Below are 13,946 nucleotides of genomic sequence, written 5' to 3' on the forward strand. Positions count from 1 at the left end.
ATCCCTTTGTTCTCTGCCTGTGGCACGTAATAGTCTAGTCTTCTATGGGTTGTAATACTTTGGCCTAATTTCAGTTGTTGGATTTAGCGTGTAGGTGCTGGGTGGTACTGGTGGCACACAAGAGTTCAGACTAGATGACTCTGGCCTTTAAACGCTATACTTTCCATAGATAGAAGTTACTGAGGGCATTTCTTGCTCTTGTCCTCAAGCATTGTTACTACATTTCTCCATACCTTTTTGTAGCGTCAGTGTGATCTTAACATTTTTGTGTATTCGCAGTGGATGCTTCAAACCTATTACAGCAGATGGTGCTCTTAAATTGCAATAACCCAAACGCTGCTGCAGCTCCAAAGCTATGTTTTGGTTTTCACCTCAACAATTCCTGAGAGAAACTACTCTGCTTGTGATATTCTTGTTTGAGATCTAAGTGTACAGGTTCTAAATTGCTTCTGTTTGTTTATATTTCCGCCTCCATTAAATGCAGTGATTTACAATCTTTAAAAAAAAACAGTGCTGGGGAAAAGGACACTGCACAGAGTAATCAGTACATCTTTCTACTACCACTACATCCATTTTTGTTTGTTATGATACGGGTGCAGTGGTATGGGATAGGGAGGAGGGTCATAGATACACAGCTGAACTGTTTAAGGTTTGTTTTTTTAAAATGGATTTTTTTTTTTCATTTTCACACTCCTCTGTACATCCTGGTTCTCCTCAGGCCATCGGCACAGTTCCTAGTGTAATTTCTAGCCCAGTTTTGTAGATTCAAGTTGTTCAGTGAAAGCTCCTAAACTTCTGACTACTGTACCCTGAAACCTGTTGAGTGAGTATTTCAAGGTAGGAACAAGACAGAAATTGATGCCAAAATGAGAAGTAGGAGTCATGAGCTGATATAATGTGAAATTGAGGATTAAGGCTAAAATTTTCAAACCGGGTTCTTGTGTGCTCAGCCCTCCTGAAAATAAAACTACTTAATCAGATGTTTAAATATGGACTTAACCACCCAGATCTGAAAATCTTAGAGTAGGTTTCTAAGTGAGGCATAAGCATACCAGTAGCAGAGGAGTGGTGACTGACACAACTTGCTCTCAGCCCCATATGGCTGAGCTTTCTTATTTATGTTGTGCTATAGCACTGTTTGAAAAATCTTGCACAGTTCCAGGTTTACATTTTAGTACCTCCAGTGGTTCCCCTACCAGCTTTGTTTAAAAATATACAGAATCAGTTCTGTTTTTGGTTTTCTTTCTACATTTATCACTGATCGCTTACAAACCAACTTACATGCTTAATACTAAAACGAGTATACTGAAACAGTTTCTCATGAGCAGAGACTGCATAAGCTTAGCATCGATTGAGTAAATGCTGTGATAAGTACAATGTCAGGATGGGTGATTCGTTGTATGGATAAGTAATGGTCAGCTACTGAATTGTGGGATAAATGTGTACTTGCTTAATGTAGATCACCCCCATTTAGACAAAAGCTGCAAAGTCTAGATGTCCATGAGTGCCAGCTCCTGCTTACTGTTCAACACACTGTACTGACCACATGAGCACCATGCACGGGTGTAAGTCAGTCCTATCTTTCTCAATATTGAGTTTTATTCCTAAAGCTTTATTAATTTTTTTTTTTTAAAGTTAATCTGGGCAGCAGGCACATTGGTCAAGGTTGGGGTGATGTACTAGCAGAGAGCCAATGACTCCATGTTTGGGCTTTATCAGTCTTGTAGATAGTGTAAGTTGCTGCTGTGTTGGAATGTTTATTTTGGGCATTTGTTACCTACTACTAAATTTTAAGTGTGTGCTTTTTAAATGTTCCTATATGTCACATTTCAGTTACTTTTCCCAGGTGTTCTAATTGTTTGGTGACAAGCTAAACTGAAAAATATTCTTCTGATAAAGTCCCTTCAAAAAATAAATTCAGATAAGTGTGGCAATGTAAGCTCTCAGGCCAGCAACTGGAACCTGATTCAGCTTCTGTGTGCTGCTTCATGCAGCCACACTTGCTCTCCATTTTAGGGTTCTGTGCCAAACAGATGAGGGCCTACCTCTGTAAATATCCCCCTCCACGCTTCACCTTGTTTCCCGTTAAATGAAAGTATGGTCCTACAGGTTACTAAGCAATTCCTATTGCAAATTCAACGTAAACACTGTGAAGCATATACTTTACTGGCTGAATATGTCCACCTCTTCAAATCTCACTGGCACCACTACACTACAGCTATCCACATGAGTGGTCAGAATTTAAGTTTGTCTTATGTAGTAAGAGCCTGTATAATCTGGAGGGGAGAAAAAAAAACCACTCTATTAAGGTGCAAGTTTAAATGCAATCTAAGAGAGATGTACCATTAACTTAAAGATTTTTTTTAAAACCACTGCAGTCGTTTGAGCTTGTTTTTGCCTGTAAACTAAAGATGGTAACAGTGGATAAAATTAATGCAGGACTAACAGTACTTATTGAAATTTCAGTATACAAAGTGTGCATCTGATAACTTATCTTGGTGTGTTGTCAGTTCTTTTCAGTTTTGCTTTGGAATGAGGAAACAAATTATCTTCCAACACTTTGGGGAGGGGCCAGAACTCTGAAACCAGAAAATTTCTCTTTTGAGGCTGCTTTGTTTGGTTGATTTAAGAGTGTATACATACAATCTGAATGAGACATGAAGTTTTTGATATCTTTTTATTTTAAATGGAATGTTTTTTCCATTTTAAAACTACAAAACAGATTCCATACATTCTGCCATAAATAAAAACAAACAATAAGGCAGGACACTACATGAGCAAACTGAGAACAACTGTTTTCCAGGAACTGTGAATTAAAAATGCTTCACAATTATAAGCCATCCAGTTTTTAAAATAAAACTGTTGAAAGCCCCACAAGACTTCAAGTGGTAGATGTAAACACACTTGAAGAGGAACAAAATGCAATTCAGACATTTTGTGCTATTGTTTTTGAAAACCTAATTTTGTTTAGAGCACTTTCTAAGACTGCTGATCAAGAACCATACAGTATAAAGAGGCACCACAGTAACAAAACCTCATTGTCGAGATGTTTGTTAAAAATGGTTGTCCCTTTTTAAACATTTGACATAAGAGGCAAAAAAATCTCTTAATACAAGTCTTTCACAGTCCGATTTGGAACCTGTTTCATCGGATTCTCTTTTGCTGTCGTGCTCTGTATATGTCATGTACAGGAGGAACCACTGATCCCTTCTCCTCTTCATCATCAGAATCTTCATTTGGTCTCTTGACAGCTTTATTGAACAGAGTATTATTTTCCACAGGTCCATTGCCTTCCACAGTTAATTCAGGCAGACCTCCGGTAATTATTCTTACAGCTTCATCAACAGCTTTGGAACAAGAAAGATAAATTGGCTTCAGAAACAAACTGTTTTTTCCTTGATGAGGAAAACAAGTCAGCAAATTATTAAGCTGGTCTGGACACTATGCAGGTGTACTGAGACACACTGCTGAAAACAGAAGAGAAATGAGTTGCCCTTTGACAAAGGCTATGCTGCTATAAAAGAGTTAAATCAAAATGTCTTGCCAAGGGGGGAATAGAGTTCACATTGAGTGCTGTAGCTTAGTTTGCTAAAGCAGGACTTTTTGCCTGTGAAATGTTATGTTTCAGAAACTTCCTAACAAGGCATTCCTTCCATATTTCTCAGTTTCACTTAAATTCTAATCAAGCATTGTATTACAGAAATGTTAACTTAACAAGGATATGAAAAAAGATGGTTAATTTAAGCCACTGATTAGATCCACTGCATTTTGGACAATGAAGAATTTTGCCATTTTACTCCTTACAAACACTTGAGTGTGTGTGTTCAGGATACTATAATTTACCAAAAAAAAAAAAAAAAGACTTGACTTTAAAAATAACAAGGCACCTTCTCCATTTAGGGAATTCTCAAAATCTAAGTCATCTCACTGGATGTCAATTTTGGAAGAAAAATAATGAGCGGGCTGAAAACTATGCTCTACTGCATGGGAAAACATCTTCAGGAAAAAGTGGAGTGAAATTTACTGCTTTTACTTTTGAGTCAGGCCAGCTGCATGCTACGTTGAGAAAGTGGAAACTGATGTCTAAAGTACTCAACTCCATAGAAGGAAAAGGCCATCTTTAGTGTCCCTACCTAAGGTGACTTTCTCCTATAACAAGAGAGACTTAGGTTTTAGTTTCAGGTCTGGTCACTTTCTCAACATCTTCACCCTATATTGGATCATGTTCTACTCTGAGCTCCGGAGCTAGGGGTTTTATAGGGGACCAGACACAAGGGAAAGAAAGACACTTGATCAATTTCACTCTCTTGTTCAGTATACAGCCACATTCTGAACTGTTATTGCATACTCTAAAATGGCAAGTGCTTTTTAAGTTTATGAAATGTGTATTTGGGGAATGAAAAGATGTATGCCCAGGTCCAGCCCTGGGGTTTTTATTAGCTGAGTTATGAACCATTTACCTAAAGACATTTATAATGGAAAGTTTATAGCAGCACTAACAGAAACAATAATGAATCAGAGAATTACAGAAATATACTGACCCAATAATTCTCATTTCTTTATTATAGGGAAATCACAGATAATCAAATGGCAGCAAACAGCAGCCTAATTTCAGTACAGACTTCCTCTGTAAGAGGCTGTATAGCTATCCCCACACTCACCTTGCACTGCCATGTTGCCACTTCAATGACAGAAAATAAAAATGGAGAACACTTACTTTCTGGCATTTTGCATCTTCGAAAAATCTCCATGAGTTCATCCACTTGCACAAAAGGGCCCTGTAATGGGAGAAGAATTTAGATAACTGACTAGGAACTATTTACACATTACTGGAAACATTAAGTAGCACAGTATATATATAATTCATTCATTAAAGCACTCTACTGAAGTGTATGTACTAGGTGTGAAGCCTGTAGAATATATTAAATTATTGAAACAAACCTGAAAACACACAGGAGGTGGGAGGAGCTTCATTAAAACTACAGCAGCTGGTGGGACTGGAAATACACCGCCTGGCACAGGATGCAAACCTGGAGCTATTGAGGAAAAGAACAGTATAAATCAAATGTGAATGGTAGAGTAATTCAAACTTTAGACCTCTTGTATATGACAGAAATGAATAATGGACAGACGTAATTTAAAAGTACATTTTGTCATTGTCTTCAGCTATCTGAATCCTATAGTATAAAACAGTTGTTCTCACACTTTTGTACTGGTGCACCTTTCACATAGCAAGCCTCTGAGTGCGACTCCCCCCCTTAATAAATATATAAAAAAGTGTTTTTAATTTAACATTAAAAATGCTAGCGGCAAAGCAGGGCTTGGGGTGGTGACTGACAGCTCACGACCTGCTGAGGGGTCCTGAGCCCCAGTCTAAGAACCCCTGGTATAAAACAATCTACAACATCTTATTACAGCTAGCAGAAGACTCAGGGCCAGATTCTGCAACCCTTTCTCATGCCTACCTTAGTCTGGCATCTGGCATCTGTTCAGCAAAGACTTAAATCTATCCCAATCGAGCAAAGCACTTAAGAACCAACTTTAGATGTGCATAAATTCTTTTGAAGTGCCAATGGGAATTAAGCAGATGCCTAAAGTTGGAGCTTTTCGGCACAGGGCGCTTCATGAGTAGCTCAGTTAAATTCAATGGGATGGCTTGATGTGAATTAGGGGGTGGTAACAGGCCCCTGAATGAAATCTTTTTAACCTTAACATGACTAAACTCTTGACTTACGTGCTAAATGTCTTGGCTGAAATGGAATCATCTGCTGTGTGTCTGGTTTTGGGTATTCAGGTTTTCTGTCCACTTCGTCTTTTAGAACAGGCGCTATAGAAGGAGCCACCACAGGGTCTGGAATAATGGCTGCTAACTTGGCACGTGAGACATCCTGAAAACACAAATTAGAGAGCACTGAACCAGGCAGTTTAGTAATTTCATGTTTTAAATTACACAAAGCAATATCATAGTAGGAATTAAAGATAGATGGACAATCTCAGCTACATTTTTTCTAATGCTTTCTGAAGACATTTGTTCAATCTATTCAAATGTAGGTGCCTTAGGAGGTACCTGGATCCCATATGTAGGCTATGACAGTTCTGCCTTGAGGCCCCAGCTGAGATCAGACTCCATTGTTCTAGGCACAGTACAATGATTATGGGCTTGTCTAAATACAAGGTTTGCCAGCTTAAGTTAAATGGGTTTTAAAACAGTTAAACTGACGCAAATCACTGGGTGGACACTCCTATCTGTGTTTAAACCTGACATATAATGGTTCATCTTGCATCGGCAAAACATTTTCTCTCATCTCATTTGTGGAAACAGCTGAACCATTTTAATTGAAACGTCACCAAAGAAACAAAAATCATCATCAGTAGGAGGCCTGCACCCGCATTGGAAATTTCAGCTTAGCAGAAATAAGATATACTGAAAACAGTATCTTAAAATGGAAAATGTTAGGCAACCTTAAAGGCTTTGCTACTTGCACCATCTGAAACGTGGTTGTGTCCATATACTGTGTGTATTTATAAACATTTTATGTTTAAGTGTGTATTTTTTTTTTTTAAGTATGAGTCCCATGAACACAAAGACTGAACACCACCAGCCCTGCTTCCAACAAGGATTGTTTGTAAACAAAGTTTAGGCCCAATCCTCCATACATGAGCAGTTCAGTTGAAGCCAATAAGCCAATTCTCATAAGGAGTACTCATATGAAGCAGGCTCGCATGATCAGGTGCTTTATGAACAATTTTGGAACGCAACAAGTGACTCTGAAGCACCCTTTGTGAGAGATGTGATTCCGCTATCCTTCCTCTTAGCAGAAGTGGAAAACAAAATAATCCTTCCAGAAAACAAGCTCTTATTCCTCTCATACTTGTTTATGTATTTCACATTGCACACAAAAGCCTTCTAGTCTTACCTCTCAATTATTATTTCCCCTAAACTTTACATATTGCAAAAAATTAAAAACATCAGAAAAAATACACTCAGGAAAAACTAAACTGTGGTCAAAACATTCTTGGAGCTTAACAGACCTAGAACTGCTGGTACCACAGATCAGATACAGGCACTTGGCACATGCTATTAAATAGTGACTGACATGCCTGAGGCTCAGCACTAACAGAAGTATGGTTGTTATTAAATAAAGACAGTGTCAAATCCACCTAAGACAGGACAGGCAGATTTTCTCAGTCCTGCTTAATATCATGTTCAGTCTCGGTCCAATCCTGCTGTCAAAGTGAATGGGAGTTTTGCTATTGACTGAACAGCAACTGGGCTCATTGCTCTGATACTTGTCTTTTTGACTTTTTTTTTTTAGCAGAGGAATGCCTGATCTTAAATGCCCATTGACTTCAGCAGGAATTTTGCTTGAGTAAGCAGCTCAGAATTAAGCCTGCACTGAGGATTTGGGGACTGCAGGGCAAAGGCATTACTGCACCAGCCTTTTGTAGATGGAGGCAAAAACTGAAATGTTAATTTAGGCAGAGTTGTATGTTAGTCATGTTCTTTCCCCCCCAATAGTTAATGCCTGGCACTCAATGAACCAGCAGCCTGGGACTGCTTGAAGTTTTCACTTTACCACCCAATACCATTCCAAGTGAAGGACTGAACAGAAAGGCTGTAAGAACTACATTAAATTCCTGGTTTAACCTGGAATTAAATCAGGGATGAATTAGACCCAATGCTTTTAACTCCATTCTAGATCAGGTCTGGGTCCAGCTAAAACAACTAAAAATTACAAGCAGCCTATAGTACTAACAGCCCAATCTTGCTTTATTTGAAACTCAGTGGCAAAAATCAATGGCAAAACTTCCACCGGGAGCAGGATCAGGCTCAAAAAATGAAAGAATAAAACCCTAATCAATGCACCTGTTTTTATTTTTCTTGTCTGTCAATGAAAACTTTAAGGCAAGTGCAAGATGAAGTGAGACAGTGTTACAGGACAGCTCCAGATCTCAAAAGAACTATCACAAAATTAAATTTTCTCAGCTACCTACCTTGTAACCAAGAGCTTTAAGTTCACTTGCAGAGCAAGGGTACAAATCCATGAACTTGTACCTATCTACCAGCAGAGCTGTCTCTTTACCCTCGTATTCTTCTTTGAAGGCTGTAAACCTCCGTTTTTCCACTTTAAGTATACTAGCTAGATCACCAATGTTACTTTCAAAAGCTAAAAATCGGGCCCAGATTTCTCTGCGAAAGAAAACAGGTAAAGGGAATAAATGATTGATCGGGGGAAAGCTACGCTGAATCCCTCCTACTTGTAAAGATACACAAGATGACAAACTCCAATTAAGGTGATTAGGAAACATGGACATTACCATTTAATAAACAACTTCAAGTATCTGTTTTATGTGCATGCATAATAGGTAACACTAATATTATGCTCCTAATAATCTCTCTCATTTTTATAACACCTTTCCTTCCAATAGATGTTATAGCATTTTACAAACTATATACAACTAGCACCACTGCAGTGATGGGGAGGGCAGCAAGAGAGAGAAACCAACCAATGCAGCGTGTTCTGCACAATTGTAAATCCCAACTTCTTTGCAGAAAATCTCACACAGCTTGGTAAGAAGGGATCTGACCACATATATCTGGGCTTAATTCAACTTTCATTTTAGCTTCCCAGCTCACCTTTCAGGAGAATTTGGCTTCTAAACTCTATACTTCAATTCCCTTTTCTTTGAAATGTGGATAAAAATTATTCTTAGAGAATCAGAAGCAACAAACTGAGGCATGAATGAGCAGAGCAGTGGAACATTTGACTATGATGCATAGGTCTTGTAATATAAGGCTTGTGGCTATTTCCCTGGGGGGAGCACCAGGGCTTGTAATCTTGTTGGAAGAACTGCGTTTAATAGAGGAGAGGATGGAAGCATGGCTGACAGGGTTCGGGACCAGATGAGAAAGGGCTGCAAGCTCATCTATGATCCTTTTGCACTGTGGTTATTTATTTGTTTTTTGTACTCCTTGTAAAGTCCCTCTCCCATCAGTTCCCATCTCACCTTCTCTCAGGTCCTTGCATTATTCCCACAATCTTTCCCTTCCTTTCCCAAAATGGCAGGGAACAATATCATGATCATCAGTACCATCGGCTAAAGGTGTTTTTTGTGCTATGTTGTCATCAGTGCTGTAGTCCAAGGGGTGAATTCTCTGCCCTCTCCTTTAAATGGGATTATGAGGGAGAGTATACCTCCAGCAATTCTTCTCCTTAATTTGTGATGTTTAAGCTTTAAAGGTGGGTTTTCAAGGATAGAAAAACAAAATAATTTGACAAACTTACCCAGATTTCTCTGGTGGGAGGCTTCCTGAGGTTAAAACACGTTCAAACAAAACTCTTGTATTATTGTCCTCTAAAAAAAATAAAAATATATTAAGTCCAGTTCCAAATCTGTATCTGTTCAGAGAAATTTGTCATTCAAGTGAAAAATAAAAGATTGTTCCAACGATATGATGCTCTGACTTTATTTAATTTTCAATAAACCTTAATATACAGCTACAGCTGTATCAATATGCAAGTCAATCCTACTGTGGTGGTGTCAGGAAATGGGAAAACCTCCTTCATGGACCTCTCAATATTTTATAGATACTCACTGTGGTGGAAATGGAGTTGTTGTGTAACATATGAATACTGTATTGTGACCTGGTTACTGGGTTTTTCACAGTATGAGTATGTTGGTTTAGTTTAATACTAGGCTATTGGAAAAACAAGCAGGAAACAGGACAATAACTTGAGATAACCATCCATCTGGCAACAAGGTACAATGCAGAAGCCCTTTGCTTTGAAGGTCTATCTCTGCCTGCCTGCAGAGTTCCCCAAACTGGTTGTGGGCAGCAGGGTCCAAGTCTGAACTCAGGAGAACAAAAATCTAAACTAGTTTTAAAAGGACACCCCATCAAATGGGGGAAAACACAGTTAAGGGGAAACAGACTGATACCCAGACCAAGAGGTTTGGGTCTGGCTAGAGTCTCTGTAGGGATGGTATGGCTCTAGATAAGAAAGAGATGCATATAGACATACTGTTTTAAAATCCTTTTTCTCTTATGCTATGCTTTATTTCTACTGTTAAAATCAAACGATACTTTGCTTTGAAAAAGGCTGTCTGATCAGTGTTTGCACCACTGACCACAAACTCCTGAAGGAAAAAAACTGCAGATACTAAACCCACTTGGTCTTGCTGGATTCCAGGGCACAGTAGCCCAGACCCTGGTCCAAGAGTGGGATTCCACCGCAAAAGAGGTAAAGACTCAAGGCCTGACATCTGAAGGGGTGCACTTAGAGAGGAGTCAGGGGTGCAGATAGCCCAGTAACCATGACACCTGCTATCCTGTCCTGTTGGTGAAGTTCCAGCTGACACTGCGTGTAATGGTACATAGTAAATTCTTATCTATTAATCAGATTTCCCCCAAATCCCCTTATGCCAGCCAGATAGTTACTACAACAACAACAACAAAAGGGGGTGCTATTTTCAAAAATATTTAGTGTGAAGCTCTTTAGCACTAATATTACCTTTGTTCAGAAAAATCTCTTAAGTGAGCAGGTGGACTGTTTGCTAGTATGTGATGTCACAAAGTCTTTGCTTTTTTCCCTTTCTACATCTGCTCTTATGAGAATTTACACAAATATCCATTTTCTCAGAGGGATGTTAGGGGGAACTGGATTTTTATACAAACATCTCCTTGATTCAAGTCTGCCCCCTCTTCAAAATCTCTCTTAAATAGAGAAAATAAGTGTGCCAATTGAGCTATTAGATAATAACTAAGGGTTACACTGTATCATTTAAATACCAGTGCAGAGAAAGGAAAGTGGTGCAAGCATAGGCCCAAATGGGCCAGTATGCGTGGATGGAAAAACAACATCACCCACAGCTGTGGAAGCCCCTCCATGTGAGCTCAGCAGTTCGGGGATCTGATGAATCTTTAGAGAGCATGGCTGGGCAGGGAAGGAAACTAGGGAGTTAGGACAAGCCACTCTCCCGCCTCTTCTCTGAATCTGTGAAACACCACAGCAGCTACACACACAGCCTCCACTGCAACTCCATAGCTTTGCTTCAGACAGCTCCAGTTTCTTCTCTGTTCCATTAACTCCCACATTAACGAGTCCTGCAGTGGCAGAGCCCTGCTGCTAGCCACACAATGGGCACACTGACACTGCATACCTCCCTTTCCCCTTGCACATGTCTGGCTTTGTATGCCCCTCTTATCAATGGCCTTTGACAGCCATAGCCCCCTGCCCAGGAAACGCTAACTCTAAGTTGTCAGTTAATTCACAATACTACTTTGAATTTTGCTTTTCCCATCCACTGTTGGAGAATGAGTTTTATTTGTACTTGTGAAGGTCAGAAAACTGGACCCAGAATTCTGCAGTCACTACAGGAAAGGATCAATCCATCACTGCCGTTGAGTACTTCTGCAGACAGACTTTTTAACCCCCTGTGAATCTTTGTGCCCAAGGAGTTAGATTTTCCTAACACGTTTTCCACTGTCAACTACAGATGGAATGAAACTGCCACAGCGGAAAGTACTTAATGACTTGGAAAGCCCACTCTGTATAGCGATGAGACAATATGGGATCTCAATGTCAATTCACTTCTGGATCTTCACTGAGCAGAAAATGGCACTTTTTTGAAATCAATCACACAGGTTTTGTGAAGTAGATTATTGCCCTGTAGGAAAGAATTCAAACCAGTCTGCAAACCTGGACTGAAGCCAAACTCTGAGAGTGAAGGTTAATGTTTCATTAGTAGCCCTCCCAGTTCCCAAAGCTTACCATTAAGGTGAGACAGATAGTCAATGTATGCCAGTACATATTCTGGAATGTCTCCATATTTCTTCAGCCCCAACTCAAAAATCTTGAAGGCCACTGACTTGTCCTGCAAATGTTAAAATAGCATTATTAACTTCAAAAAGCAGCACAACTATTAACACTTCATTAATCCCAAAGAATATGTCTGAGTTTACCTTACTACAGTAATACTCCATCAAAGCTGCCGTAACATAGACATGATGGCGGGTCCGGGCATCCTCTCTCGCTTTCTTAAATATCATTCTTCCAGATTTGATGCCTTCTGCCCGTCTTGCAAATTTCATATATTGTATATATACCTAAAATACACATGATGATTTGTTCAGCACACAAGATGATATCCAAAATATAAAAGAATTCAGATATGAAAGAGATCCTTTGGTCATATCTAGAATCCACTCCAGCCACAAAATATAATAATTCGTAATAGAAACAACACGTTCAGATAAGGTAGCAACTAAGAGGCAGCATCATTGAATATATACTGTGCCACAGCTTTAACCTACCTATTTATTTTTGACATTAGGCCTGAGTAAAATTACAAGGATATTCAATATTAAAATTCTTGAGGCAGAAAAGGTGGTTAGGTGGGTATGAATTTACCTAGGCTATTGCCTTAAGGGAATTACAATTATACATAAGTCATCTGCTGTTTCTAAAAATGGCAAGTATCTTATAGCGATAACAGAGCACATACAGGAGGCCATAAGACCCATCACTGAAGAAGCATGCTAAAAGTCTGTTCCAACATTTACTAGTCGGTAACGAGATCTGAAATACCACTCATTCTCTCCTGTTGGACAGATATTTTTGATGTATCATCATGCAAATAGCAAACATATGGTAATTAATTCATCCTGTGGCTGATCTGTGGTGTGTATTCTCTATGGACTTGAGTCTCCTTTCACTTATTCTGGGTTAAATTAGGAGTAACAACATTGATTCAACTGGTGAGAGAGAGAGTCAGGCTCTGGGAGTTTTACAGAGATGCACTTGTACTTGAAGCTGCATTGTGATCTAGTAAACAGAGACTTGGACTGAAGTTAGAAGACCAGATTTCTGGCTCTGCCACCGCCCTGCTGTATGACCTTGGACTTGTCATTTTACCTCTCTGGACAGGACAGGACAGGAACTCTATCTCGCTATGCGTTTGTACAGTACTAGTACAATAGGGCACTATTGTAATACAAATAGTAATAATACAATTTTCTTTTTTTCCCCTCAAAGTGGCAGCGTAGTACTAATCATTGGTATTTATGCAGTGTACTTCATCCCAAAGTGCTTCATAAACTTTAAACATAAAGCACCACTGCATTGCATCATCCACTGGGGCAAAGAGTGGCAATCAATGGGTAAAAAGCACACAATTTAGGGAAGAGGAAGTGATATTTTGGTCAAACAGCAAATGCCTACTCTTACGAAGCATGTCATGGGATCTTTAACGTCCATTTGAATGGATATGGCTTGCTGTAGGTTTTTAAGGACATAGAAATTAAAGTGCATGGTACCTAATTTATCTACCTTGGAAGACTAAAGGGCAGAGTCACTGACCCTGATGGAATTTGAAACTGTGGTTTCCAAGAGTCTACATATTCTCAACCTAATGCTTAGTCCACTAGTCATCCACTCGAGCTATTAACTGATGAGAACGCTACCCATTCTTTGGGTGTACTGAGATCAATATTACTGGAAATGTGGAAAAACTGAATGGTATAGAATCATCTTACCAATGTGGGATCAATATCTTCAATAGCCAAGAGCCGGTTATATATGCTGTGCACCTTCTCATACTTCATTCGACTCTGAGGAAATAAAATAAAATTTAAAAAAATCACTAACATGCTTCATAATACTAGACACACTGAAGTTCCTGGAAGTCTCTCTCTGCCGCTTTCTGCCTCTACCTACTTGTTTGGAAGAAAAGAAAAAAAAATTAAAGAATTAAGTAGAAATCTGAATATTTCGAACATATTTTTGGAATTAATAATATAGAAATATTTTTCCATTATATTACTTTAGCCTAGAAAATATCAATGTAGACTGAGAAGTTTGGCAGAATTAATATTATGTTTATATAGTACAGGGGTAGGCAACCTATGGCACACGCGCCGAAGATGGCAAGCAAGCTGATTTTCA

General features: G+C 39.1%; 1 protein-coding gene across 1 annotated transcript in view; it reads right to left on the reverse strand.

Moving 5' to 3' along the window:
• Positions 1-661: 661 nt before the first annotated feature.
• CSTF3 (cleavage stimulation factor subunit 3) overlaps positions 662-13,946 on the reverse strand; it is a 78,928-nt gene continuing 65,643 nt past the window's right edge. Inside the window, exons 13-21 of the mRNA XM_030560285.1 lie at positions 13,538-13,612; positions 11,966-12,109; positions 11,775-11,877; positions 9,288-9,357; positions 7,996-8,191; positions 5,735-5,888; positions 4,942-5,036; positions 4,718-4,778; positions 662-3,347 (exon numbers count right to left, since the gene is read on the reverse strand). Of these exons, the coding sequence (XP_030416145.1) occupies positions 3,145-3,347; positions 4,718-4,778; positions 4,942-5,036; positions 5,735-5,888; positions 7,996-8,191; positions 9,288-9,357; positions 11,775-11,877; positions 11,966-12,109; positions 13,538-13,612 (1,101 nt within the window). The 3' untranslated portion in view covers positions 662-3,144. The remainder of the gene's footprint in view (positions 3,348-4,717; positions 4,779-4,941; positions 5,037-5,734; positions 5,889-7,995; positions 8,192-9,287; positions 9,358-11,774; positions 11,878-11,965; positions 12,110-13,537; positions 13,613-13,946) is intronic.

Source organism: Gopherus evgoodei, chromosome 4, assembly GCF_007399415.2.
Source record: "Gopherus evgoodei ecotype Sinaloan lineage chromosome 4, rGopEvg1_v1.p, whole genome shotgun sequence".
Taxonomy (NCBI): Eukaryota; Metazoa; Chordata; order Testudines; family Testudinidae; genus Gopherus; species Gopherus evgoodei.